This window comes from Megachile rotundata, chromosome 13 (genome assembly GCF_050947335.1).
Source record: "Megachile rotundata isolate GNS110a chromosome 13, iyMegRotu1, whole genome shotgun sequence".
NCBI lineage: Eukaryota > Metazoa > Arthropoda > Insecta > Hymenoptera > Megachilidae > Megachile > Megachile rotundata.
The window spans coordinates 15,723,531-15,750,075 of NC_134995.1; the positions used below are offsets into that span (position 1 = coordinate 15,723,531).

Genomic DNA, 26,545 nt, shown 5'->3' on the forward strand with positions numbered 1-26,545 from the left:
TCGTAGTTCCGCCGCTCGCCGCTAGATGGCGCCACCTGTACCGTTTTCGATCGAATTCTACAAAAATTGATTTTCTAGCTTTATTAGGCATCAAAACGCATCCAACCCTAATAGAAATTTGTTTCTAAATGCCTCAGGAACCATACTACGTCGTCAAAGTGCCAAAATATTGCACTTTGCGTGCGCAGTAGAATTGACATAGGCGACTCAAGCACGTATCGCAATGCTGACACAAAATAATTAATTACTTATTTCCCGAACATTATTTACGAACTTTTATGATCGAACCATGTAAATAATGCATTGCTGACCATTCTTCAATCATGAAAGTGCACAAAATATATCCACAAAACGTGTAATTAATTATTCAAAGTGACCTATAATCATTTAACATAAAACTGTTGGCATTCGATGTATGCTAAAATTAAGAGTAAAATAGGAAACTGAATAAATGAGACACGGAATACGAAGTAGCATGAACAATTCTTTTTTATTTTTACCAAAATAAACCATTTCATCATTCTTGATAATTCACTTTTGAACATAAACGAATATTTGCATAACTAGTAGCTTATTGAACCTTGTCTACAAACTACTCATAGAGAGTGATTAATACGTTTAAAAGATTATACGAATATATGAATTTCAACGTCGAGATCTAAGGAGTGAGCTCTTGAATGGCGATGCTCCTTATGACACACTTCACAAACTCCGCTGCCTTCTTGCACCCGTTTTCCTCATCTAAAACATTATTTAATTTCAGGACTAATGAGGGATATAGGAATCTAGAGTTTAGTTGGAAATATTAATTACGACTTACACCCTGTTATAACTGAGTGTAAAATATGTGTCGAAATACACTTCAATTTCGTAACAAACGTCCCACTTTCAAAATTCAGACTTCATTAGGAATTATTAAAGATACTTACCAATATTAACACAGTCCTCGACAATACCATCAACTTCTGTTTCCGGGATATCCTTCAGTATTTTTTCTCTCAGAACCTCTTCATCTATGTTACCATCTGTGTCCATCTGCGATAAACATTCATTTAATCTAATATACTTTTTGAAATAATATCATTGAAGCTTACAATCCCTCCTTTATTCAGTAAACATTCGGTGTAGCATTCAAGTTTATCCTCATCTTCCTCTGTCTCTCCCATTAATATTTTCTGTACCATCTCTAAAATTTTGCCATCAGTTTATTTCACCTCTCTAATGATCTTTTACTTTGAACGTACCTATAGTAATGTCAATTTCTTCGGAGCATTCTTCGCTGAACTGTTTCAATTCTGCCTGTTGGTCACTGGTCAACCAAGCCTGGAAAGTGATAACCACATCATCAAGAATAAGTTCGCAATCTTCTAAATTTTGAATGAACGTTACAAGCATGACAGTCTTGATTCTCGCGATAAATATGATGGAAACAGAAATGTTACCACCAGAAAATTTATAGAATTTACCAAACTATTGGCGACGTAAAGGGCAAGAAGAACAGCAACGATCTTCATGGTTTTATCGAAGGTAATTGGAAAAAATGATGAAACACAGAACGAGTGCACGGCAGGATTTGATTCGTACACAGTTCTAACTCTTATATATATCACCGTTCAATTTTCGTTATCTTCGATATACATTTCCTTCCTGGCATTAATGACTTATTGTTCTTTAGATGAGATCGTTCTATTTCACCTTCGGCGATTTACGATAATGTTTATGATATCTGTATAAGTTAGAACAAAGTATAAATTATGTTTTCAAACTTATTTAATTCCTTTCTTAGACATTTGTAATTTAGTTGAGAAAGTTTAGAGGTTTATTATTTGCGTTAAGAATTAATATAAATAATGTACAATTTGGTTACAGTTTGGTTCTTCTCATAAATGTAATAGTGCTGAATACACTGCTGAACAATAAAAAGATTTATAAACTGGAACGAATACTTGTTTATGGCCGTAAAGAAGCAAGGACGATAAAAAAAGTCATTTGCGCATTAAGGGGGGAGACCAGTATGACGCAGCCTAAAACGGGCCTATCTTTAAAAGATCGTCAGAGTTTTGTCGCTTCAGAAAAATCAATTCTTTTGATGAATTTGGTTAAAATGGACCTTTATTTAAATATTTAAAAAAAAAATCAGTACAAATAAGGGCGGTATAGTTAATAAAATAATCTTTTAATTTTGCGCCGCCTCCGAAAAGGTTGAAATCTATTTAATATACTACCTAACGAGTAAATAAGTTTCATTCATATCTGCTACGTAATTGTATGATTGAATGAAATAAAAATTACTTCATTAGGAAATAGAAATTATTTTATACTTTTTAGTGCATTTCGAAGTGGACGTATTTTTTTTCTTAAAATTATTTTATTTCACGCTTTTTATCGGCCGACAAGACGTGTTTGTAGAAACAGTAGAAAATCAGCGACTGCATGTTGACGAGAGTTTTTCGAATTTTTAAACCCGGTTTTTGGCATTATACGTAGGAAAGAAGGGAGAATTTTTTAAGATGATAAAAAAAAATCGATTTTTTTAAGGTGTCATATTGGTCCCCCCTTAAGCGTACTTGGAACAACAGTATGAAAATAGAGTTAACAGAAGATGGAACAAGTTGCATTCAGCTTATTGGGTAAATATACTTATTTATACAATTTTGAGAAATATTTTAATACATTTCCTCGCATTCATCTCTCGTAAAAATTTGCATCAGTAGATGATGACGGACGTGGTCAGACAAGTAGGAAACCTAGTTGGATTTTTATCAGAACGAAAGAGACATCAAATATTGTCAAGTATTTATCTTGTTAATTTATTAATTTATATTTACAAGTGCAACGGCCAATTAATACGTGAATTACAATTCAAAAATTGAAATTACAAGAACAATTCTCCACATTCGATTCGCAGTTTAGTTAAGTACGTTGAAGGATTTGTTGTCTTTGAAACATTTCACCAAGTTCGATGCTTTCTTACAGTCATTAGGTCCAGCTGCAAGAAGTTATTATTCATTAATTTTGTTACAGTATCAGTATCATAACAACTGATAGTAATTCCACTGGTTATATGAAGAGACTCGGTATTAACACTTACTGGTGTCTTTGCACTTGTTGATGACACTCTCAACCTGTTCTTGAGGAACGGTGGATGGAGCCCTCTGCCTGGCGACTTCGACGTTGATGGTACCGTCAGCGTTCATCTGTCATGAAATTAAGTTTCAACATAAGTTTCACCTCATGAGTTTCACAGACAATATTATTTAAGTAATTTTTTACTCACGACGCCGATTTTCTTCAGCATGCAGGAAGCGAAGCAGGCCAGTTTCTCGTCATCCTCTGCGAAGTTGCCGGTCTTGGCGTTTTCGACCACCTCTGAAGAACAATACACCAATTTAACATTCTTGATATTAAGTCTATTTTTACGTAAATTTATCGCGAGGACTATTGCTTATCAAACACAAAAATTATAGTAAATTAAGGAAATGTTGCGTTTGACGTTAGAAGAATTGTACTTACGGGCATCTACACCGGTCTCGGTGATGCAGGCGTTCTTGTGTTGGGTCAATTTGGCTTTTTGTTCCTCAGTGAGTGCCTGAAAATCAAACAGTATATATTATACCCACACACAAATTTATAGAGTGCATATTACTCTTGCATGTTTAAAAATACAGTATTTAATTTCTACATTAAAAATTTAATATTAACAACAATATCCCTAATAAAAATTCTCGTTTTTTTCTAGCTAAAGTCGCACATCAAAACTTGACATATTAAAAAGAAGATGGACTGCAGAAATATAAAGGCAAAATTACCAAAGCACCGACGAGGCAGAAGGCGAAGATAACTGCGACGGTCTTCATTTTTTTCGTTTTTTATATTTGCGATGTGTAAGCGAAGTCTGATCGGATGTCCAAGAAGAACTGAATACACGTCGAATCTTCCGCGAGCTTTTATAGTTGAAGATGCAATCACTCCTCGTGAGATGCTGATGGGTCAAGTCAAGGTTTTCTCCCTCCATCGATCACCAAACGGTTGTCTATTTTTCGAGGAGGAACCTACCCAAATACTTTGCCTCCGAAACATCATAATCTCCCTTGATTATGTAACTATTCCTGGAACACGGGGGTTCCTATCATACAATAACGTTTTCTTCTCGAATTTTGCGTAAAAAAAGAATTATGATTAATGGAGTTACGTGTCAGTGATATAACCATCTTCTTTCTTTTGGAACAAACACAACTCTACAATGGCGACATTTCATGACTATCGATATATTAATATATGTACATTTAGAATGTATTAACTAAATATTATATAATAAAATATTGTCTCTTCTTATTTTCACGTTTCAAGGGTCACTACATATCAATTGCGTGATTTCGGCTCAACAACAGATGATCCTTGAACAACTATATATAATTACGCAAAGATTATTGGAAACGTTGACCGAACGGGACTTCGTTTTTTATTCCCGGCACGATTTGTCAAAATACATAGCTGTTTTTTTTGTTCCAATATAGATGCCTAGAGGCTTTAAATATTTCAAGATTTTAGCACGCATATATTTCAAGATTTAAATTATGAAATATTCTAGTTATTTAAATGGCCTTTGGAGTTTTGAAATATTAGAACTTTAGACTCTGGGATTATAGAATTTTTTAACTTTCAGATTTCAAAGCTTTGACTTTATGGTCTAGGTTCTATGGTCTGAAACTCTGTGAACATTGAGAATTTGAGACTTTTATAGAATTTCTGAATAGAATTTAGCAGTGTTAAAATTTTAAACAATACAGTTCATAGTAAATGCAATACGAAACATATCCTAGCCTCTGGTATCAAAAGAATACCGTAAGCATCATTTTGATTGATGCCTGACCGCAGCCATGCCCCAAAGCGATCGGTTCTAGGAAACCCGAAAAAACTTCTCCAAACTTTGGATTGTTAAAAAAAGAAGCAGAGATACTTTGCGTAATTTTTTGTCGAATAATACTGACATGAATAATTCATGAATAACTATCGTATTCCGCATTATTTTCTTGTGGCGAACAGGTTATCGAATTTCATTATTAGATCGAGTCACACGTGATTTTCGTGATCCTCCAGCTCCATTATTCTCGAAGGTCACAGTCAAGTTTGTAACCATGAACATTCTACATACATACTGCATGGAAACATACATAGTACATGGCACTCGGATATAAAGGATCATCGATGATCTTACAATTATGCGCTTAAATTAACCGAACGTGAGTATGGATGTAGAGCATTACGCAAGTAGTCGTTAACAGCTTGTTTTGCTAATTAAAAATTCCTGTGCATATTTTTAAAAGATTTCTGATTGATAATAATCGGTTTTGAGTCAACAGTTGCTATGAATGTTAAAATAGAGTGCTACTCTTTTACATATGAGTAAATTTTCTTTTCTTTAAATACGAACTCAGTGATTAGAGCTCGGCTAAACTGAAGACTTAATTAATTATTTGTTACATTGTTTGCAATCCTCAGAAACGATACGATAAATTAAAAACATTATGCTCGTCGCTTTCTCCGGTTATCTAATACATAAGAAGAAGTCTCGTAATAAATAATTTCTTTTATGAAAAAGACTTCGGCGGGAAAAATGAAACGATAAGAAGTTCGAGCGATTTCTTGAGGTCGCTGTTTAAATGATAACATAATGAGCGAGTTACAAGTATCTTTGTTGGACCAAAATAAAAATAAAGCAAGCAGTGACCGCTTGTCTCGCACGTTTCCACTGCAGACATGTGATAAATTACAAAATTCAATCTATATGTAGCGCAGCATCTGAAATGTTAATTAATTTATTCTCTATCGACGAGGTACTAACATTGTATTACATAAAAAATTAATCCGAGGAAATCATTACTTACGAATTCTAGGAAAACACGAAGAGTGATTTCAACTATTTAATTTTAAACACCGATCACGTTATTTCCTTTACTTTATAGCTGAATGATCAACGTTATATGATGTATCCAATTATAATTGCAATTTGTCCTGTATTTCAAACAATTTCCTTAACCGAGAAACTTATGTGCCTGGAAAGAATATTAAATGAAATTCGATTCTTCTAACATTCTCACGGCTCTTTTCCGCTTAATTATCGTTGATCTAAAGCTGTTTAATTATGTTAATTTATACGAAAATACTCCCATCTTACATATTAAAGTATACTTACTGATCAAATAAACATTTAGCAATTAAGGCCGCGATATCGCGTGCGCGGATATTCTCTCAATGCACGTGATATCGCATGAGAAGTATCCACAGTGCAATGTCGAATTTTACATTATTGTAACCTACATCTTCTGCCAGAATTTTCCAGAATTAATTAAAAATAAAAAATGTTACCATCAGTAGAAAATAGTGCTGCCACCTGTAAAGACACGTGAAACTATTCCATGCGTCAACCAGAATGCACCAAGTGACATGCATACACTAACACATGAAAGTGGAAGCTAGTCGTTGAATTACAGAATATTAAATTAGTTGTGTGTAGTATGAGAGTACAACTGCCACACTGCCTTACAAAACATGGGAGATAAAGGTAATACGCTATCATTTGACGATAGAATTGTTTTCACTTCGTGCTGTCATTTTTACCATAATTGAAATCCATCGTGCCTGTACCCTTTGAATCAGTGTCACGTTGCCGATAATTAGCATGCATACATCAATAGCTTCATTTGTAAAATCAAAAGATCATTCTCGATTGTTGTTTCAATCGAAGATCGTACGGTTGAAAGGTTGATCTGATGCCGGTACACGGTTGACGTATTAGGTTAGGATATGCTTGTAATTGGGTCATTTAAAAGCGCGCCATTTCGAATACGTCAACTATCGAATGACCCCTCATTGTTTATGCACTTCGAACATTTCGATTTTTCAAAATTTTCCCGCGTTTACTTTGTCTACGACGAGGTCGATTCTGTGTCATAACCTTTAGAAATTTTTCGCATGCTTATCACCTGTTTTCTAATCAACGTTAAGAAAGTCGTGATATTTTTTTAGGTTGATACAGTTGTCCTAATGTTGTGCAGCTATGAGCATTATAGATTATATAACGAAAAGAATGCTGATACAATGCAACCTTGTCTCTGCACATGTTTTCATTCGAGTATAAGCTAAAGAAAACTTACGTGGCTAAATACTCGATCGATCTCCAGAACTCTGTAATCTTATCATGTTTAAACCATTAATACCTAAACTTGCAATGTATATGTAACTTAAATGTTGTATCAACATTTTATCGCACCTTCTATAATCATAAACGTTTTTTTTTTTTACCATCGTAAATAAATAGTTATGATATTATAGGTAAATATTTATCCTAACACATTCATTGTCGGATTCGAGAAGCAAGTCGATCTCGATTGTTCGATCACATCGAACTGAAACTAAAGACCCAAGTGTTCGAATCCCCTGAAATTGATTTGGATCGCACCAGATTTAATCGCTTCACATTGCATTGAATCGTTAGTGTTTGTGTAGTAAATAAACATGTTTACAATTTGTTACATCGAGATAAAAGATGATCTGAGAATCGTTTGATGAATATTTCGAGATATCAATGCCCCTATTCATGAATATAGATAATTTACACAAGAAGCTCGATATCAATGTTTATGTACTGTTTTTATTCACTAATTAAAACCTATGTTTAGAGCAGCATCACGTACACTTTAGCGGGGGAAGCGGTCTCGGGAAAGATAACAATATTATGATACAACCGCAACGACATGGACAAATAGATGCACATCTTGGATTTTTGCAACTTCATCACAGGTTCATTTTTTATTTAAAAAAGTTCTGAAACACCCTGTATATCGCTTGCTATTACTTTCATAAAGTAATAAAGATAAAGGTAAATATATTATCGCAATTATTTTCTGTTTCTGTTTCTTTTAGATATCACGTGGAATTCTCGATTCCGTGGAATGAATGTACACATAGAAATGGAAAGAATAACCCTCCAGCAATAGCGACAGGACCCCCTAACCCTAATTGTCGCATTATTGAATTGAAACAAGAAAAAGATGGCCTAAAGTAAAACATAATTTGTAAAAGTAGCTACATAAATCATGTCCTTTTAAGTAATGATTTTTTATACCTAATTCAATGAGTAAATAAAAATTACAATAATAATAATAATATGCTTTCAATAACATAAAGATATTAAAATTATTTCTTTAAAAGGAATGATTTTCATTTGAACACATATTAGACTCATACTTTGAACAATTAATAAAATAAAATGCTCTTTCTGTGACAGGTTAAAAATAGAGTTTTTAGCGTATAAGGAAAAGATTTTGAAGGAAGAAGTGCAAATAATGTGTTGCAAGGAAGGAACCCCATTGCACATCCAACTGAACACCCGCGTTTTGGGAAAAGACAAGGGTACACCGTTGCTGAGGAATGGGATACACAACATTGGCGTGGACAAAGCGAACATGGATGAGGTCTCCGAGTAGATCTCGTTGATAAAAATATCGTTGTTTGAAAATGTACGAGTCGAATGTTTCTTTTCACAGGTGAGGAGTGGAAGGTCAAGTAGAGGTTGAGGATCAGGAGTTAAACGTGAAATACGAGAACGTTTCTTATTTCGAACTTTAGTCGTGCGATTGGCAGGATCTTTGCCTATGAACATAATCACTGCGGTTAGCTAGCAATGATTTGCAACCGTTATTTTAATTGTAAGAAGTTATATATGCACGCGTTAAATTTATTGGCGTAATTGGGACTTATATTTGGAACAAGTTTCCAATAGATTGACCAATAGTACAGGGTTAAACGGCTTTGTAGAAATTTCTGAAGTTCTAATGCAAACTATGGATAGCCAGTGTATCTTGGGGTGCGGTCAGGTTTATCCTGATTAGTATCTAATTACGCCAATGTTAAATTTAAAATATAGAAATAATCTTATCTATCGGTCGTGATAAGCTTAACACGACAGCTATCTTAAATGCACGATATAACTTTCGAAATACGCAATGTTCGGTAAAAAAGCTGCTATTGGATTTATTGCAATGCCTTCAATTGCATGGGCCTATGAGACAACTGCAAGACTTGTTTCTTCTCTCGCGTCGACAATTTTCAACAACGAACTTGACGCGAGTACTTAAGTGTTCTTTTAATCAGCCTTCTTGAAGGATCACATCGAGATATGTAATTAACTAAATCGTAATTGCTAAATACCGCATTTGCCTATTGTTCCTTCTTAAACGAGAACGTATCACGCAATGCCTATATCAAAGTCTATAACACTCAAGCGTAATATCATCAATCTATCTGTAATAACGAAATTGTATTTTATGATCGTTTTACATCGAGTATAAATTTATCAGAAGAAAAATATCAGTAATCAAAAAATGAATTTTACGATTGACGATGCTGTTTTCTAATTCTTTGCTGAACTGATACGAACTATCAAAATAAATAACTTCGACGAAACAATGTGCCCTACGTTTGTTTCATTGTTAATGATGATCTTTCGTTAAAACCTATCTTTGTACAAAATCAATTGACCATCAAAAGTTGAAAGTATTATCTTAAAGTCAATGCCGCTATTAAATGATGGTGATTTTTACGCAAACTCTAACGTCAGCTCTGCTTAAAGTAACCTGATTAGTCAACTAATTTTGCACAGACTTGAAGTTTCATTATACGTATATTGTACTAATAATGCAAAATCACGAACCTTATATTGTATATGCTTTTTAGCTATTAACATTATTTAATTCGTGCGTTCACAGTCAATACATTTTAAAGTATCACACAATTGCAACCTGTCCTATAATGGGCGATTTTCAGCAAGGCTTTATGTACCCTAAGTAGTAAATATATTAACCAAATACAAAAAGTCATCGTCAGCAACGGAAACTCGATCGTTTCATGGGTATACCTGTTGGTCCATCAACAAATTCGCAAATGTTAAAACCAAGCCTGGCTAAGGGATGACAATTACTTTTAGGATTACCCCACTTTCCTTTGAAAGTCATCCAGGTGGGTAAGATGCCGTTGTCCTCTTTCAGCAACATTTCCATCTTCTTCCACGTAGGCCAAGCCGTACCAAAACCGCTCTCGTCGTAAAGCCGTGGCAATCTGACAAATTTGTGTTTCCCCGGTGCTGTCCACAACCCGTGAGATCCCCTGGCACTGAACAGTATCGGATGAGAACCGCCGGCAGTAAACACTCTTTCGGGGAATATAGGCTTCTGGAAGATGCCTTTTCGCGTTTCTTGACTCTCGTATACGAAGGTACCGCTTCGCAGATCGTAACGATAAAACGCTCCTGCATCGTGAGCGGATACATACATCGCCGAAGGATAATGGGCGTCCTACATTTCAGAAATTATTTCACGATAGAACCAAAATTTTTCCAAATGATATTTGTTTTAAATGAACAATTTTATTTTACCTTGAAATAAAGGCTCATGTGCTCCCAATCGCCCACATGACTGCCATACTCTTTGAGTATTCCGAAACACATACCGCCCACAGTCGGTATCGGCCAGCTACCAAAAAATCCGAGATCCAGAACGCAAACTGCCTTTCCCTCGCTAAACGGATAGAACATCCAATAGGTCACGTGAAAGTGTAGCTTCCGGGACCTGTTCCCTTTTTTATTCTTTTTATCTGAATCCCCTGGTTTCTGCAAATAGTTCCATTTTTCAAATATAGTCGTCACAGAATTCTTGAGAAATTAATTAATATACTCAATGTTGTTTCTAATCAATAAAATAGCTGGACTTAGTAACTTAATATTTGAAGCAAATTAGACCTAACGCATGATCCACAGGTTAAACTTGCCTCCACACCAGCTTTGGTGCCGCCGTTCAAAATTGTTCCCGGCAGATCATTGGTGAGGATCATCGATCCGAAATCGTCGACTTGAAGCGCATTTCTTGCTACTATCAACGTTCTTCCTTTTCTTCGCGACTTTCTTTCGTCTCTGATGGTTTTTGAATTGATCGTGTCCGTAGAAATTTCTGACGTGGTGCAGCTCTTGATCACAGTGTAAACTGGAACCGTACCTGCCGGCTTCCGGCCGTACAAGAACGATGATCGGTTCTTCAACAGTGTCTCTGCCAACGTAAAATCAATGGATTAATTTGGATAGCGACAACGAACAGCTTTCATCGTTTTCTCCTACCCGTCTCTGCAAAGGACGTTCATCATTTACCTACGTCGATTCTAGTGCGAAGGTAGTCGTCGTCCGATTGCATGTTTTCAAGGAACTCGGGTACTCCAAGTGGCAAGAACAGCTCACCAGGTGCAAGCCATACCAGAGGTGCCCAATCCCGTACCAACCCTTTTACTGCAATTAAACAGATATACTTTGAAGTTATATTTATTACAGTTACTAGATTCTGCTGGCTCTGGGACAAAATGTTATTAAGAAGATACAGGTCCTGCTGACCCTGTACAGGATTCTTTAACTACCCTAGCTTTCTTCTCAGACTTTCTCTGCCTCTCCAACTTTGATAGAGAAACGAAGAAAGTATATAGTAAGTGAGAAAAATAATACTATCAATTCACGAAATACACGAATGAGAGAAAATATGGAAAGACTCACTAAAAGAGATAACTTATGTTTCTTCATTAGTTACTCTCGTTTTAACGATTTATATCTAAGACAAGTTCGACAAGGAGAAACTACGAAAAACTGACTTTTTCTGATATTTTTTGTTTTTGTTCTAAGATGTGTTTGTGACTTGGGTACATTTTTCTATGGAGCAGATCATATCAGAACAAGTTCTTTTTTTAATTGAACAAGACAGCTTGATAACATTTATAATTATAAATTAAAAGTTGCCATAAACAAAGAATAAAAATATATGACCAAGTGAGAGTAGCAGGTGTTCAATCTCCTTCCAATTTGAGTAATAATTTTCGCTGTGATAAGAGAAAACACGCTTATGGTGTCATTACGAGTGAATTAAATTCGATCAATCGAAGCTAGAAAGTTTGAGGCGCACGAAGCCGAAAGGACAGATTCGTGGAACTATGTGAACCAGAGATATCTAAAGCAGGCCCAGACACGTTATGAGTTGGGAATTTTCACTGAAATTAAGTTTGGCATTTTGTAATTTCGAGAACTTAATAATTTTAACAATAAAGAAAAAATACAGCAGTAATAATGTAATTTCTTTCCGGTCATTTGATACAACCGCATTGCTCGCGTAAATGATAGTCAATGATGCTAATGATGTTACCGGCGATAACATAATATATTTATTAGAAAGCTGGTTACGACTCTCGTGTCAATGTGTGCCACATATATTTAGGTGGAAAAAACAAAAACCCTAGGGGGGTTCTGCTTTCATTGCATCTCAAGCGGCCAAGATTATCAGATGTACGAGTGTGTACATCGTCCCACACACTCCTACACGTAACTCGAACCTGCTTCGAACAGTTACATCGTACGTACGAGGCGGCCTATAAGTCACCAAAGAACTCAAAACCTCGTTACGATCCCGATGATACTCGCGAAGTCTGTAACTTGAAACTCTAACGATAACGAAATATTTGGAGATCAAGTGTCTATGTAGGCACAATTTTTTGTTTCATAATTGGAAGCAGGAAATGCTTTCACCGATTTCGTCCACGTGTACGAGCATAGCCCAATATCGAAGTCATAATTATTATGTATAACCGACACAACGTTACCGTGTTTGGTGTTACGACACGTTTCCCATTATGCTTCCGCAATTAACGAACAGTTCGCGAACGGGAACGGGTTCCTGGTCGAGAAACGTTACTTCGTCGCGGAGTTAATTATCTTATCGTTTAGACCGATACGGAAAGGTTTAATTGCGAGCGGTTCTTCAGAGGTGAGAATAAACGACCATTCATTCAAAGCGGATTACTTCCAAGTGAAAAGAAGATGAAGAAACGTCGGATCGCAGCGCTCTCAAATACTGGACTTTTTCTGTAAGAAAATAAGAGATAAGATCTGTACATTAGAAAATCTAAAAGTCAAAGTAAAAGTGGGGACAAATTTTGTAACGAAAGTAGACTTTCCTAAAATAAGTGCGATAATGGCGTTAGTCGGTCAAACTGGAATTCGTTTAATTATCGTCCACGCATGCGTGCGATACGAGCGAAATCGAAGATTAATGAAAACTCGTTTTGGCCTGCTTGACAATCGTAAAACCGGTCCAAAGAAATGGGACGATCGATTTTCAGCTTCGAAGCGATTCGTGTCTGTTGTATTTCTGAATATAGATCGGCTAATTTGGAAAGAAACACAAACGTTTTCTTGCGCTAAGACGTGCACGTTAATTACGACGCGCAGTGATTCATGGGTGCCTACCGAATAAAATTATTTCACCGTTAATCCAATAGCTCTCGTGTCCGAACGGTTACCATGACGATCATGTCCTGATTCGGGATATTTTGGTGCTACTTTTATGACGTTGTCATCGCCTTATAACCAATAATCTACCGAAGATAATTTATGGTTCATGGAATCCTTATAATGTACAGCAAAATTACAGTGGTTTGCTTGTGCACGCTGTAATCATGTAATTATGACTATCTGAAATACAGCACATAAGTCATACTATGGAAAATCATACTACACCTGATAAATTTGTTAGAAAAGTTTTGTTTAATTACGTCCATAATGAAATATATCAAGTTATAGTTATATAACATACATCAGATAAATGCAATGTAAAAATATATCAAGTACCACTGAATCTTTAAATTTGTTTTTCTAAAAAATACTAGAGGTGGATATTAAGCTACCAATACACAAAAAGAAAATTTAAACAATAATAATTTTCATTAGAATGTTTTAAGTAAATCTTGAGGAGTATTTATTGACAATTATTTACAAAAAATAATCTTTATTAAAATGTCAGTCTCTTACCTCGTTCTTCCTGGACAGTTTCTGAAGCCACGGTCATACGAATAACACACAATATCATCAGCAAACACTGCATGGTATTCGGGATGTTCACACATTTTGACAACCGAGTTCCAGAAAGTCCGCAAAACTCAAAAACAGTTAAGTGTCTATCATCGCTGACACGTACATCCTACCACCTTTATATCCCTTATACGTTGCTGCTACCGTTACCGATCACTGGAGAACCGTATAACTTTGAGGTTAACGATCAACGGATCGTTCTGCTACCAGTTTGAGTGTTTCTCAGGTAACTGACCGAGTCTTCGCGTTCCCTCGTGCCGCTCACTGGACAAACATTACCTTCGCTTACGGCCATCGTGCACGGTGTTACGAGAATGCCAAGGAAAATCTCAAACGTAACGCGTTAACCCTTGTATCAAATTGAAGGTTTGACCGATGGTTGCGCGCTTTTTATTTGAAAATTATTATCTGCGCGCGCATGCTCGTTTTGTTCCCGCGCATTTGATCATTTACGCGGTATAATCGTCTTGATTTAAATCGATCATTTTAGTTTGTCTTCTGCTTGAAATGTAAATGACCAACAATTTGTTAAAATTTTTTACGACTAATATGGTTGTTCAAGAAAATAATTTGTGCTTAATTGATCAGTTAATATCGGACGATATAAAAAGTAGAAAGTAATCGGACATATGGTCACGGTTACGAAAGGGAAACAAAACGAGTGATCCGGAAACTATACAGGCCATTTACGATTAGTGAAATGGAAAGTATACTACGCGGACGGGCATGAAGATTACGTTCGAGAATGATATTCTTTACATTTCATCCACACATTTTATTATTTGAAAACATATGCTAACTTACAATTTTAATCTAGTGTTTATAAGACATATGTTAGTTTATAACAATTTATTTACTCGAACATCACATTTTCCTCACTTTAACGGTATTTATAATTTAAGTCGATTCGCTTAAATAGGAATTAACTGATTTAAACAGATCAGTTATCACGCTAATTTCAATATAACAATATAACAATGAAAGTAATATTGAACAAAAGTGAAAAATTTTGGACAAAATAAAGATATACTTTAGGTACAATTGATTCAAGAATTTTTTTCATTATACATACAAAATTTATTGCATTAATTTAATTGCTATATATGATGAACATTTTACAGACTGTAAAATAAAAAGCTAGGATCGAAACTTATTAAATTATCACAATTTATAAAGTGTATAAGATATCTGAATGTATCCTATAAATAAGCTAAAGTACATATGCAATGTGAATGATATAAAATGTATTACTAGCTAAATCAATAACTTATTTGTATAGTGAAGTTATTACCCAGCATTGAATTTCTGAATTAGATTTTTAAAAGCTAAACTGAGAAATATAATTTATCAAAGACTAATTGATTATGTTGCATAACTTTCATTTTTTCATGATTATTTTCGATTCAGTATAAGAAGAAGAATGAAGTATTATTACTAATGAAATTTATAGTAATATATATATCAATAAATACTAAAAAGTAAATTCAAACTATCGCATACATAGTCTAAATTTCATGATTAAAAATAGATTGCAGTTCTGATAAACTGCAGCATAACATATGTAACCCTGTAACATATACTATTTGAAAAGGCATTGCAGTTTTATAGAAACACGGTAGCTTAAACATGTAAGGCAACAACAAAACTCTTATGTTATATGAAGTATTTCTTCATGAATTAAAACTTTCCCTTGATTTGTCACAAATAAACAATGATTTCAAACGTTTTATCACAATAAAGAATCAAGAAATTCTCTCCAGTTAGTAATATCAGTAACAACCAATTCTTAGTATGATGTGAACTTAATGTGTGTTCTACAATATTCAACCGAATACAAAAATCTTATACTAGTCAATATTTATTCGGTACTGATTTGGCAGTCCTATTCAATGTGACTTCTACAGTTTGGACATGATTTCTGTAAAATGTTCAGATGAAATTTGATGCAATAAAAAGTAATCACATAAATTTAATCTGTTAACTGTTAAGAAAGAATTCAATATAATTACTTAAATGACAAGTTAACTCATTGCCCACAGTTAACAGGTTAAACAAAATTAATTTCTTTAAAAATTTGTTTCTAAAATTTTGTTCATAGAATTTACCTCAAGTCGTTTCCATTCATCGATACAATTTTTATGAAAAGCATGATTACAAGCCTTGAGCACAATTTTTCTCCCAGCTCCCAAAGGTGTTAAACATATCGTACAATCATCAAAATCTGTATTATGTGATATGTTCCTACGATGAAAGCTAAGAACAGAGATACATTGTTTCTTAATATTAATTAAGAAACTTGGTTACCTTGGTAACACCATTTACCACTTACCCTGAATTATAGCCATTTTCTCTTTGTGATTCTCTCATTGTATCTCTGTATCTATCTCTTTCATACGTATATGCATCACGTTCGTCGTTTCCAAACATATAATATAAAATAGTTGCTACAGTAATTCCGATTAATACACATGCTAAACCCGGATAAGCCATTCTTTATTATGCTCACTTAAAACAACCATAAAAATACTTAACAAAATCAATGAACAGGATTTGTGTATTTCGAATCCACGATCTACAGGTCTTGTGTTTTGGACAATAATATGAAAGGAATCCGAACTTAACCACAAAATCCCCGTACTATACGATATATGGATTCGCATAACAACACTACACGTTTACAACAGGTTAGCCAACACAAAATTGTTGATTCACCTGTGAAATTGAAAATCTACTTGTATGATTGTCAATTTGCTTTATACTGTAGTATTACAATGACTGAAAATTATTAACGAAGACAGTTTTGTTAATAATACCTGAATGCGTTCTAATTTCTGTTAAATGACATTAAAAGTTTACGAATTATGTAATCGAAAACTATACAAAGTCAATGATGAACTTTATCCCTAAGTAAATAAAAATTCTATTATTTATTTGAAAGAAGTTACCAATGAAATCAATGTTACATCCTTATGTCACTTACAATTTGACTTATAAACGCGACATGGATAATAATAAACATAATATAATCTAACGTCGAAATTGCAATTTTTATTTTTATACCGTACACATATACATATGTACTTAATAAATACACGAGTATCCATGTACCAAAAATATCTCTCTGCTACCATTGAAGTAATCTATTAAACAATTATTACATAACAATAAGGTCAAATATTTATAATACATAAATTTTTATTCTTTAACAGTTATAAAGTGATACATTAACCGTTTATTTACATTATAATCATCATTTAGTTTAAGAAAATAGAAATACAGCACATGGCTTCTAACAAAATCGTAAAGAAAGTGCGTCATTACATTACGTCAAATTAAACGCATGTACATAGACTGTCATTGTAAATTAATAAAATTTGAAAATCCTCAACGTAACAAGATTCAGTGAACCGAATTGATATTATATTGTAACATATTTAATAACTTAATCTTTTCAAAGTATTTAATGGTCCTTTCTCTCCGACGCATCTCGATGCTTCATTTCAAATCTGACAATCCAAAGTTGCTGTGGAATGAGGAGGTGATAACGTAACGGGTGTCATCGAAGAAATTGTGCGCTCGATGGATTGCAACGGAGGTGCCTGTTGTTTAATCAACATGTGGCGAAGACATTGGGCTTCCTCTCGAAGCGTTATTACTTGCGCCCTCAAGATAGCATTCTCGTGTTCCAGCATAGTTGCTCTTAATGCAATCTATAATATACTTTGGTTGAAGTTAATAAAATAATATAATATGAATAATGTTAATTTGAAATTATTACACAATATGAAATTATACATATATGTATATGTATTCGAGGAGCCATTGTACTCACATGATCTTCTCGAATTTTGCGAGCGTCGCGGGATTTCTTCGCGGCTTGATTATTCCGTTTACGTCTTTCATAATATTTCTCGTCTTTCTGATCATCGGGAATTGGTTTCTTCTCGCTTCTAGGTCGTTTATGGACTCCGGCAATAGTATTTGTTCCCAAAAAGTGGTGTGCCATTACGTTACCTGTTTTATCAAATACGTTAATCAGTTTATATACAGCTTAGCCTACAAAATCACGAACTGATATCGATGAACATGAAATATAATGTAATTTCTGGACAAAAGAAGAGGGTTCAAAAAGAAATCCCTGCCCCGAGTGAGGATCGAACTCACGACCTTAAGATTATGAGACTTACGCGCTACCTACTGCGCTATCGGGACTTGTGGCAACACCCTCTTTAAATAATATTTGAAAAAATTATAAAATTGGTGTTTATTAATTGTATAAATGAAAAAAAAATAGTAAGAAATTAATTTACCTGTATTAGTATTAGTAAAAGGTTGCGGTACATTAATGGATTGCATTAAAGGAGGCACTGCCGTTAAAAACGGGGGTTGAATTAGAGATCCCGGAAGTGAGAATGTAGCAGACAAAGGCGAGGGTGTTAATGGCGATGATGTTCGACTGATTGTTGCATCCGATGTATTAGAGTTTATTAAAATCTCTGAATTTCCAAAACCATAATCCTTGAAATTGTATGGCTCGTATCTGCATAAATCTATAAATTAAGTAGCTCATTATTTTCTAAGTTTGCCTATTGGAATATAGCTGATAAAAAAATGTATATAATATATTATGTATAACTATATTCAATTAATATTTATTTCCGTATAGTGTATTTATTTTCTTTTATGTATTTATTTTCGACAAAAATGGACGAATTAACAATATGAAATTTTATTATATAGTAGCACCATCGAATCAATGTTAAACGTCGTCTCTACCAACCGCCCCTGTGGCCTAATGGATAAGGCATCGGTCTCCTAAACCGGGGATTGTGGGTTCGAGTCCCACCAGGGGTAATAACAAAACTTCTTTTTTTATAGCAAATAATCATCTTTTAGAATTTTCACGTTCCTTTTTCACCTAGCAAAATAGCAAATAGAAACAATACATTAAAATCAAAAGAAGAAATATTGAAGATTTCAAATTTCCCACAAAAATCAATAAAATGGAAAGACTTCACTCTTTTGACAAAGAATATATTCTCATCTACCTACGAAAGGTTTCAGTAATGTTATCTGAAGTCACGCGTTCAATAAAGTTATTAAATAAGAACATTGCATGTTTCCGTGAAATTTTTGTCCTGTTCTGTCTACTTTGTAACAACCAATCCTTCTAAATATCTCCTTGTTATAAAAAGTATTATACTTTGTCCTTTATGAATAGTGTCATAAAAAATATGTAGCAATTTCAAGAAAGTACCTATTCAGTCTTCACCTCTACTAAAAAAGAAAAGAATAAATAAATATTAAGAAAAATAAATTAGAAATGAAAAAATATATAACGAATAAAAACGTAGAATGAATTAAGAATTAAAATTGAAAAAAAATAATGCCCCCGCCGTGACAATGTGGTTTGTATCACATTGCCGTGACCAGGATTCGAACCTGGGTTACTACGGCCACAACGTAGGGTCCTAACCACTAGACGATCACGGCTATCGGAGGTGTTGAGAGAACGCTGGAAAATGACCAGAATCGAACTTCATGTTGACCAACTTGTTCATTTATCCGTAACGATAAGACTTACTATATACTTTCCAATTGAACTGTGTACCAAAAACTTATACTTGGGAGAAGATATTATACAAATGCAATGTCGGACTAATGTACGAGTAAAAGATATATTAAATTTCAGAATTTGTGTATTTTCAAAGTACCTGATGCAGGCGCGAAGAGGCTGTAACTCCTTAATAAGTGCAATGCAGAAAACGCGCTGGACACTGTGTTTCCGCTACAAATAGTTCTTGCATGTGTATGAGAGCTCATTCCTCCAAAACAAGTTTCCCAAAACTTCAGGACACCGATAAATTGTTAAAATACAATCAAACCATTCTTCTTCTTTGCCAATGAAATGAACGGAATCATTGAGATCTTATCCAATTAATCAGAAAAATCAGTGAAAGCGGTCCTCGTCTCAAAAATTTGTGTCTACCGATGAAGATAAGCAATCATATATCCTTAACAAGAATCCTTATTCAATGTTTAGGTACCATCAATCATCGAGGTCCTTCACAAGTTCCGTTCTCCAATTTTCTTTCTAAAAGCAAACGTTGAGAAACTTTACGTATTCACCAGAAATATTTTCACAGTTCCGATGATGATAGTAGTAGTTTAAGAATTCAACTATTCGTTGTCGAAGACCTCGTATGACGCGACTTCTCGACCCTGTTAACGTTTTCTGTCACGTGTTCTATTACCACATACCTATCCACCAACAAATTCTCCAATTCGTCGTCGCAAGGGGTGGTTCCCGCCCCTCTGTGCATGCGCGTTGTCCAACAGGACAATTGTTCCGCCCCTGAGTGGTAAGGGGTGAACAGAGAACAAGGATTTCCAGTGGTCAAGGAAGTCAAAAGCCAGACTCTGTGGCCAATCCTGGGTTGTCAGACTTTTACACATCTATCCCAACCTTCATTTATGATTTCATGTTACAACTCGCTTCTCATATGTTGCGGGATGAAACAATGATTGGCAAAAGTTGCTGCCAGTGGCCTCCTTCATATATTATTGAATTTCAGTGTTTCTATTTTTCAGGAATCCTGAGAAATACTGAGCAGCTTCTGTAACATAAAAATTAGCTAGTGTCTGTCACTTTGGATATAAAAAATAAATTGTGTAAATTATTAGAAAGGAAACAAATAGTATATTATATGTTCTTAAAGCTTTAAAAACCCAAAATTTTTAAATCTAAAAATCTCAAAATTCCAAATCTTTAAGTTATATATCGGTTCTGCTCTGGTATCCTCATACCTATTCGCAATTCTCAGAAAGTATGGTATCCCCTTAACTTTCATCAAAGTTTCCCTACAATTTATAAGTGTCTGTACATCACTTATAAAAGAACATTGTAGCAAGTACCAGTACATTGGACGGCTATGAATTCTGATGTTTCTGGGACAATCGGCAGCTGACACTTTCATGTTACTAATGTTTAATATTATAATGTCAGTAATTATTATGAAGTAAATTAGTCGACAACGACGAACATTGAAGGGGCTGCAACATTAATGAGATCGGGACGGGTCTTCAAATTGTTTCTACCATTCCTCATTAATGTTGCAACCCCTATTTTTGCGATCGCATGGCAATTAATGATCAAAAGATCGATTGCTTCGCGTGGAAGTTAAATGTTTTCTAAGTTAATACTCACATTGTTGCCTGTGTATAATCCAGAAACTTCTACCTGACTTCGAGTAGTTACAAAATCCAAAATTCTTTTTGATGCATTGTTTATAAGTTACAATGAAATAGAGCAATGATTGTTCGTTCGTTCTAAAAACATCGAAAACCGAAGGTAGAATCGTAACTATTTGGAAGAAGATTGCAGGTGTTACGGCGATTTATGGGATAGCGTGTCCTTTTCGTAGGCGAAAAAGGGGGACGAGCAATTTGAGTTATATTGCCTGCTCAAATTTAACTCAGGGGCGCATCGTGGGTTAAATAACGCCATTTATTATCGTAATATCTAATTTAGTGTTGAAGGGTGATGCGCTTGTGCCATGTGGCCGTGATCTCACGAGGTCGTAGTACAGGTGTCTTAGGAACAACAGTTTGTTTCCGTAAGTTTACCAGGTGTACGCGATTAAGAAACAGAACAAACCATTTTCAGATTCGATGTTAGTTTTATTTAGCAATGTTGCTCTTGATTTCAACACTTCAATTTATTCTTCATACTCTTCTTTCACCTCGGATAATTCTTTCCATTATAATTAGGAATATTTGTCTATTATGCCTGTAGGAATACTATTTCATGCTACGTGTAAAGGTACACTGTTCTGTCAATGCTAAGTCCATCTTGATCCTTATTTAGTTACATACACGTGCAACTATGAAGTCAAGTTATTGTTTCTAAGTAGCAGAAACAATCAAATAGCTCTTAGCGAGACTTACAGCGTTACAAATGTTATCCTTGTCGCTTTGTCGACCGCTCGTTATCATTATGTGGCTGGATTTGCGATAGCGACCACCCCCCGCAATGGTTCTTGCTGGCTTGGTCTCTGATCGTGCGAACCCAAACACCTGTCCGCGACCAGTGAGTAACGTGACATCACGTCATGTGACCTCCTCGGCCTCGGGCTCACCCCTTGGATCCCCATGGCGATGCGCGACCTCAGGGTAATCTGCCTAATCGCTGTCCTGGAATCGACGGATTACACACCAGGCCGATATCTTCCTGTTGTTATCAAATTTCGTCCACTGTGGTCTCCATTTTTAAAGCTCATTGGGAATCTCGATGATCTACTATGTGTGTGTAAAGTAACTCTAGGTCTTGCAACTTCTAGATTCCAGGAACGGTAGATTACAACCCTAAAATTTTTGAATCCTAAATAACGGGAACCCCTTAATGAAAAAAAGGAGATATGAATATAGAGTGGATATAGAAAGAAAACTTTAATCGCATCTTCTGCAACGAGCGAAGTAGAGTCGCGTCCTCGTGACGACTTGATGAGATAACTTTGCTCGAGTTGTGAAACAATGGGCGTCACGATTCGTGACTTCGTGCGAGGGCGAAAGGAATCCGTACCTCCTACGCGAAGAAGGTAAACGGGCACGGAGGATGAAATTAAGGGCTAGACACGCGACCCCCTCGCCACGATGTCGCTTACAGGTGTACAACACAGTGCGGTGTGGTGCGGTGCGTGATCTTCCTTCGTGTTCATCACCTTCATGCATGGAGGACGGACGTTTCGCTTGCTAGGTGGTAAAAAATACTTGTTGACATCTCGCTCGATTCTTCTTCCTTTTCGCGCTGTTATGCAAGCTGGATTTCACTCTAAAAAATTTAAGAGTAAGAGGGGTTTCTGAAATTTGAACTTTGTGATCTTCAAACTGTGGAATGTTGGTATTTTTAAGAATTCGAATTGAGATTTGAGTCTATCTAGGAATAAATTAATGAAAACATTCCAGGCTCTAACAAGATGTATCAAAATGCTATTCTTCAATATCCAGAACTTAATCATTTAGACTGTTTAGTCCTGTAGAGCATGGAAGCCATACACAGCCCTTCGGTTCCCAGGCTATTGGCAAATTGTGGCTTACCGTGCCAGCGCGGTTCTTATCCACACTCGTCTAGGTAATTCTTGGCAGGCCAACTCGTTGTTGTTATCAGACTTGAAACAACAACCCACACCTTCCACGGAATTCCAAGGTAGAAGAACAGAAAACTAGAAACTCGTTCGAGCTCGTACAATTCTTCATCCTCTTTTTTACTTCGTGTTCGTTCCTAAAACTTCGAAAATCTATTAAATATATTTCCCTGGAAATTGCATTATGAAGTGATTTAAAGTCTTATGGAAATACAAACTATATCTTATAAAAGAAGTCGTAATACCTTTTAAACTTCTTAACTAGAGATAGATGAAACCGAACGTTATAGAAAGTTGTTCACCTGTAACTTAGAGAACATTTATTATAAGCTGAGAAGAGAAACCGCGAGTAATTTTATTATACGGCATTATTGAAGCGACATTACAGACATCAATGACTGAATAATTCATAGCAATTTATACAGAATATTGTTGAATAGAAAAGAGCGTGTCGTTTCCGTGTACGAGCAGGCATCATCCAGTGATTGCTTCTTATTAATATTTTACGCACGTAGACCTCCCTCCAACAATCAAACGCTCCTCCTATTTTTTTCCTCTCCAGGTCTAATACACCGCCCCCTGACTGTACTGTTATTTAAATTACAAATCGATACTGCCGCGCGGAAAACACAGTTACAGAGAAAACTCATGTAACGCGAAAGCAAGATGAATCTGATAGGTGTTAACAACGGGGACGATCTAGCCTTCATCGTGAATTGATCATCGAGCTTCAGTTTGATGCTAGCAAAACGATTGGAGATTGATGAGTTTGATAAACGCAAACCGTGGATCTAAACATAGGAAATGTTTAAGCATTTGATAAGTGATTCAAAATCTGAATCGACATCTAAAGAAAAGGGTATCTCCTCTGCTTCTTCAAGTTATTTGGACTTAGAAAGTATAAAGACATTCATTGTTTATCGATTGAAGTATAATTGTAAATTATGTAGCTTTCTTCAAGGCGATAAATTCTGTAATGAACGATAATCTCCAACTTCATGCACTTTATTAGCAAGGGGGTGTATTACTTCTAAATTTTACAATTTTCACCGTCGAAAACAACTGTGTACAATATGTCGCGTGAAAGAATATCAACAGACGAGGAGAACGAGTTACTCGACGAAATTCTTGAAGAAGATGAGGAGAAGGAAGATGACGATGGCTCAGAGAATTGCTTAGCGGAATGCGCGGAGGATCCTGGAGACCAAAAGGTTGAAATGGATCGTAATTAAAAGATCTGAGGTAACAGATAGTCGAACATTAATCTTTTACAGAAACTTTGCGCCTGTATTCATATGGCAGAACATTCTTCAAGATTTTCTTTGCGTGTCATGGAGGCGATGAGGTCGTTGCAGAACGACGAGAATGATTTCCTGCCAACCTCCTCCGTCGATGATATCGTCGACTATATCCAGGAGAATTACCGCGACGATGGTGACCTTTACGCTCAGGTGCGAACCGCGCTGAAACAGGTCTGTTCCCAAGGGTTAGTTCTGCGTCAGGCGCAAATTGTGTCTCGCGTGAGACACGATCGCGTTTCAAGGCAAATGCAAACCGTTTATCTCGTTCGCAGACCGTGCATCTATCGACCAATTTCGTTCGCGGTTCGGACTGTTAATTGTAACGCTTCCTTTAGTCGAACTAACTCGATGAAAAACAATTTCTTCCTATACCTTAAGATTTGTCGAAGAAGGATTTTAAGACTCGAATTTTCGTTGTAAAGACAGCTATATTCATATTTCTATATCCTTAAATCGTGTCCCCAAATTACTGCATCCTTGATCGAATCATAATTACATGCATTTTAATATAGATTCGTTATGGAACTACTTGAAAATGAATATCATTTGATCGGACCACACGCCGCCTCCATGAACCAAATTACTTGTTCGAGAGGTCCAAAAGACTGTAAGTTTTCATCGCCGACAAAAACTCCAAAACGCCGAAAGAAAAATAATTCGGGAGACATGTGTATGTGCATAGCACCGTCCAAAACGGGACAAGTTATGAGCAAGCGACGAAGAGCTCTTACAGATGGAACAGTTAAACAATTAGAAAGAAGTAGATACTCAAACTTGGGGACAGTACGAGATAACCGCGAAGAAGATGAGGAAACTGAAACTTGCACGACTTTAACGGATGAAGAAGTAGGTACAGGTATGTACGAAAGAGGGACACAGAAGATACAGCATGCGTTGCAAAATAGAGATGGCCGTGAGGACGGAGGACGAAGAGCGATGGAAACTGGAGACGCAAGAAATGATGTAGTAACAGATATTCTAGAAGAGATCGTTGAAGATGATCCTGGAGCAAACACGAGGAACCATCAGGTGCCGCAAAATCGACTGGCTAAGGATAAGCAAAGAGAAAGAGAGCTTGAAAGGTGGATTGAACGATGTCGAAAAGAATGCGAGCGACAGAAAAATCGACGAACCAATAATTAATTTTTTGTATCGATTTCGTAATTTCTACTAGGAACTTATATATATTACAGCCGATTTTTTTCTGCTCCTGTAAATGTATGCAGACTGCCTTTTTCACTGCAATTTAAAAATTTCAACATAAGTCTTCAAGTTTTACAAAAATATGTGTAATAATTTTATTGTACCTTTTGTATTATTTTACATGAAGTTCTTATTAGTATTGTATGATTTTATTTCGGATTTATTATTTTTTCTTCTCCTCTGTTTATTTAATATATTTTTCGTCCTTGGGATATAATGTTATATTTGGAGAAATCCGCAAAAATTTTCCAGTTCGATCGGTTGGAGTTAAGTATCCAGAGAGTACCGCGAACGAAAGTATATCTCGTATGTAGGACTTCACATCGCTATTTTCTGAAACATACGCAATATATTAATACTTATAATATTAGTATCAATGTCCTCGATCACCAATGCTAAATGTCCACTTATGCGATATAGTGGGCTCGATAATCGTCATTCAATATTCGTTCATGAGATACCGTGTGCTAAAAAGTTGCACTTTCCAAAGTAGTAATTTTACGAGACACGTTTGTAGTGTAAGACAACATGGTGGACAATATTAGTACTACGTTTAAAATTTGCATTTTAATATTTAACGCAAATTATTTACCAGACAATTACTTAGCAATTATATAGTCGGTATTTATCAAATATAATTGTTCTGTTTAAAAACGATTACCTGCGTCTGGGTGTTTACGAGGTGGATGAATGGTTTTCCTCCTACGATGTCTCTTGCGAAATTTAGTGTACGCATTATTACGTTGTTTTCGAACGCTATCTAAATACGTTACTTTTTTTAAATACTTATACACCAAATCAGAAACTGTAGATTTTTGATCTTGTAGTCGGAGAAGATTTTGTTCAGGGTTTGTATTATTTTTGGGTCGAGTCGCTAAGCTACAAACATTTATTAATAAGAATAAAAGTAATTTTTAATTATTGCATTTCATTTACTTGACTTC

The 26,545-nt window shown here is 35.4% G+C and overlaps 7 protein-coding genes, 1 long non-coding RNA gene and 2 other non-coding genes across 34 annotated transcripts; 3 read left to right on the top strand and 7 right to left on the bottom strand.

Annotated features, from left to right (window-relative positions):
• Nucleotides 1-471: 471 nt before the first annotated feature.
• Nucleotides 472-1,625, bottom strand: LOC105664255 (general odorant-binding protein 56a-like). Its single transcript, XM_012298039.2, has 5 exons — nucleotides 1,467-1,625; nucleotides 1,245-1,323; nucleotides 1,095-1,186; nucleotides 930-1,035; nucleotides 472-741 (listed from the first exon to the last, which is right to left on the bottom strand). Exons 1-5 carry the CDS (start codon nucleotides 1,512-1,514, stop codon nucleotides 659-661), a joined length of 408 nt encoding a protein of 135 aa, XP_012153429.1. The 5' UTR covers nucleotides 1,515-1,625; the 3' UTR covers nucleotides 472-658.
• A 640-nt stretch (nucleotides 1,626-2,265) lies between these two features.
• Nucleotides 2,266-3,918, top strand: LOC143265664 (uncharacterized). The gene is made up of 2 exons (XR_013040344.1): nucleotides 2,266-2,630; nucleotides 3,025-3,918. It is a non-coding gene; the product is annotated as an uncharacterized LOC143265664 (long non-coding RNA).
• LOC100883755 (general odorant-binding protein 56d-like) lies at nucleotides 2,785-3,950 on the bottom strand. Its single transcript, XM_003708502.3, has 5 exons — nucleotides 3,810-3,950; nucleotides 3,514-3,589; nucleotides 3,278-3,369; nucleotides 3,092-3,197; nucleotides 2,785-2,989 (listed from the first exon to the last, which is right to left on the bottom strand). The coding sequence occupies exons 1-5, from the start codon at nucleotides 3,855-3,857 to the stop codon at nucleotides 2,910-2,912; spliced, it is 402 nt and encodes a 133-aa protein (XP_003708550.1). The 5' UTR covers nucleotides 3,858-3,950; the 3' UTR covers nucleotides 2,785-2,909.
• A 2,280-nt stretch (nucleotides 3,951-6,230) lies between these two features.
• LOC100882497 (adipose-secreted signaling protein) lies at nucleotides 6,231-12,158 on the top strand. Of its 2 annotated transcripts, XR_001097461.2 has the most exons (6): nucleotides 6,231-6,565; nucleotides 7,683-7,803; nucleotides 7,927-8,064; nucleotides 8,291-8,549; nucleotides 11,001-11,308; nucleotides 11,378-12,158. XR_001097461.2 is itself a non-coding variant. In XM_003708574.3 (5 exons), the coding sequence occupies exons 1-5, from the start codon at nucleotides 6,553-6,555 to the stop codon at nucleotides 8,577-8,579; spliced, it is 489 nt and encodes a 162-aa protein (XP_003708622.2). In that variant the 5' UTR covers nucleotides 6,237-6,552; the 3' UTR covers nucleotides 8,580-9,471. The 2 variants fall into 2 exon arrangements, 1 of the variants encoding a protein (XP_003708622.2); XM_003708574.3 differs by lacking the exons at nucleotides 11,001-11,308; nucleotides 11,378-12,158 and adding an exon at nucleotides 8,550-9,471 and having other exon boundaries at nucleotides 6,237-6,565; nucleotides 8,291-8,477.
• Nucleotides 7,635-14,218, bottom strand: LOC100883643 (uncharacterized). The gene is made up of 5 exons (XM_003708501.3): nucleotides 13,895-14,218; nucleotides 11,201-11,335; nucleotides 10,828-11,102; nucleotides 10,436-10,669; nucleotides 7,635-10,355 (listed from the first exon to the last, which is right to left on the bottom strand). The coding sequence occupies exons 1-5, from the start codon at nucleotides 13,965-13,967 to the stop codon at nucleotides 9,885-9,887; spliced, it is 1,188 nt and encodes a 395-aa protein (XP_003708549.1). The 5' UTR covers nucleotides 13,968-14,218; the 3' UTR covers nucleotides 7,635-9,884.
• LOC105661741 (uncharacterized) lies at nucleotides 12,821-25,599 on the top strand. 3 transcript variants are annotated; one of them, XM_076539089.1, is made up of 3 exons: nucleotides 12,821-12,951; nucleotides 24,372-24,569; nucleotides 24,911-25,599. In XM_076539089.1, the coding sequence occupies exon 3, from the start codon at nucleotides 24,918-24,920 to the stop codon at nucleotides 25,539-25,541; it is 624 nt and encodes a 207-aa protein (XP_076395204.1). In that variant the 5' UTR covers nucleotides 12,821-12,951; nucleotides 24,372-24,569; nucleotides 24,911-24,917; the 3' UTR covers nucleotides 25,542-25,599. The 3 variants fall into 3 exon arrangements, with proteins under 3 accessions (XP_076395204.1, XP_076395203.1, XP_076395205.1); XM_076539088.1 differs by having other exon boundaries at nucleotides 24,372-24,548; XM_076539090.1 differs by lacking the exons at nucleotides 12,821-12,951; nucleotides 24,911-25,599 and adding an exon at nucleotides 24,171-24,308 and having other exon boundaries at nucleotides 24,372-24,818.
• LOC100882387 (uncharacterized) lies at nucleotides 14,228-16,444 on the bottom strand. Of its 2 annotated transcripts, none has more exons than XM_012298036.2 (3): nucleotides 16,284-16,444; nucleotides 16,060-16,207; nucleotides 14,228-14,455 (listed from the first exon to the last, which is right to left on the bottom strand). In XM_012298036.2, exons 1-3 carry the CDS (start codon nucleotides 16,442-16,444, stop codon nucleotides 14,441-14,443), a joined length of 324 nt encoding a protein of 107 aa, XP_012153426.1. In that variant the 3' UTR covers nucleotides 14,228-14,440. The 2 variants fall into 2 exon arrangements, with proteins under 2 accessions (XP_012153426.1, XP_003708621.1); XM_003708573.3 differs by lacking the exon at nucleotides 14,228-14,455 and adding an exon at nucleotides 14,706-15,872.
• Nucleotides 16,357-25,608, bottom strand: LOC100883530 (uncharacterized). 21 transcript variants are annotated; one of them, XM_076539083.1, is made up of 12 exons: nucleotides 25,590-25,608; nucleotides 23,343-23,399; nucleotides 23,051-23,240; nucleotides 22,536-22,784; nucleotides 21,162-22,318; nucleotides 20,216-20,571; nucleotides 19,669-20,048; nucleotides 18,265-18,504; nucleotides 17,787-17,968; nucleotides 16,935-17,664; nucleotides 16,768-16,857; nucleotides 16,357-16,666 (listed from the first exon to the last, which is right to left on the bottom strand). In XM_076539083.1, the coding sequence occupies exons 7-10, from the start codon at nucleotides 19,775-19,777 to the stop codon at nucleotides 17,455-17,457; spliced, it is 741 nt and encodes a 246-aa protein (XP_076395198.1). In that variant the 5' UTR covers nucleotides 19,778-20,048; nucleotides 20,216-20,571; nucleotides 21,162-22,318; nucleotides 22,536-22,784; nucleotides 23,051-23,240; nucleotides 23,343-23,399; nucleotides 25,590-25,608; the 3' UTR covers nucleotides 16,357-16,666; nucleotides 16,768-16,857; nucleotides 16,935-17,454. The 21 variants fall into 21 exon arrangements, with proteins under 21 accessions (XP_076395198.1, XP_076395200.1, XP_076395194.1 ...); XM_076539085.1 differs by lacking the exon at nucleotides 25,590-25,608 and adding an exon at nucleotides 23,484-23,604 and having other exon boundaries at nucleotides 23,051-23,234; nucleotides 23,343-23,405; XM_076539079.1 differs by lacking the exon at nucleotides 25,590-25,608 and adding an exon at nucleotides 23,484-23,604 and having other exon boundaries at nucleotides 23,343-23,405.
• TRNAM-CAU (transfer RNA methionine (anticodon CAU)) lies at nucleotides 18,094-18,166 on the bottom strand. The gene has a single exon. It is a non-coding gene; the product is annotated as a tRNA-Met (tRNA).
• TRNAH-GUG (transfer RNA histidin (anticodon GUG)) lies at nucleotides 19,376-19,447 on the bottom strand. The gene has a single exon. It is a non-coding gene; the product is annotated as a tRNA-His (tRNA).
• Nucleotides 25,609-26,545: the final 937 nt, after the last annotated feature.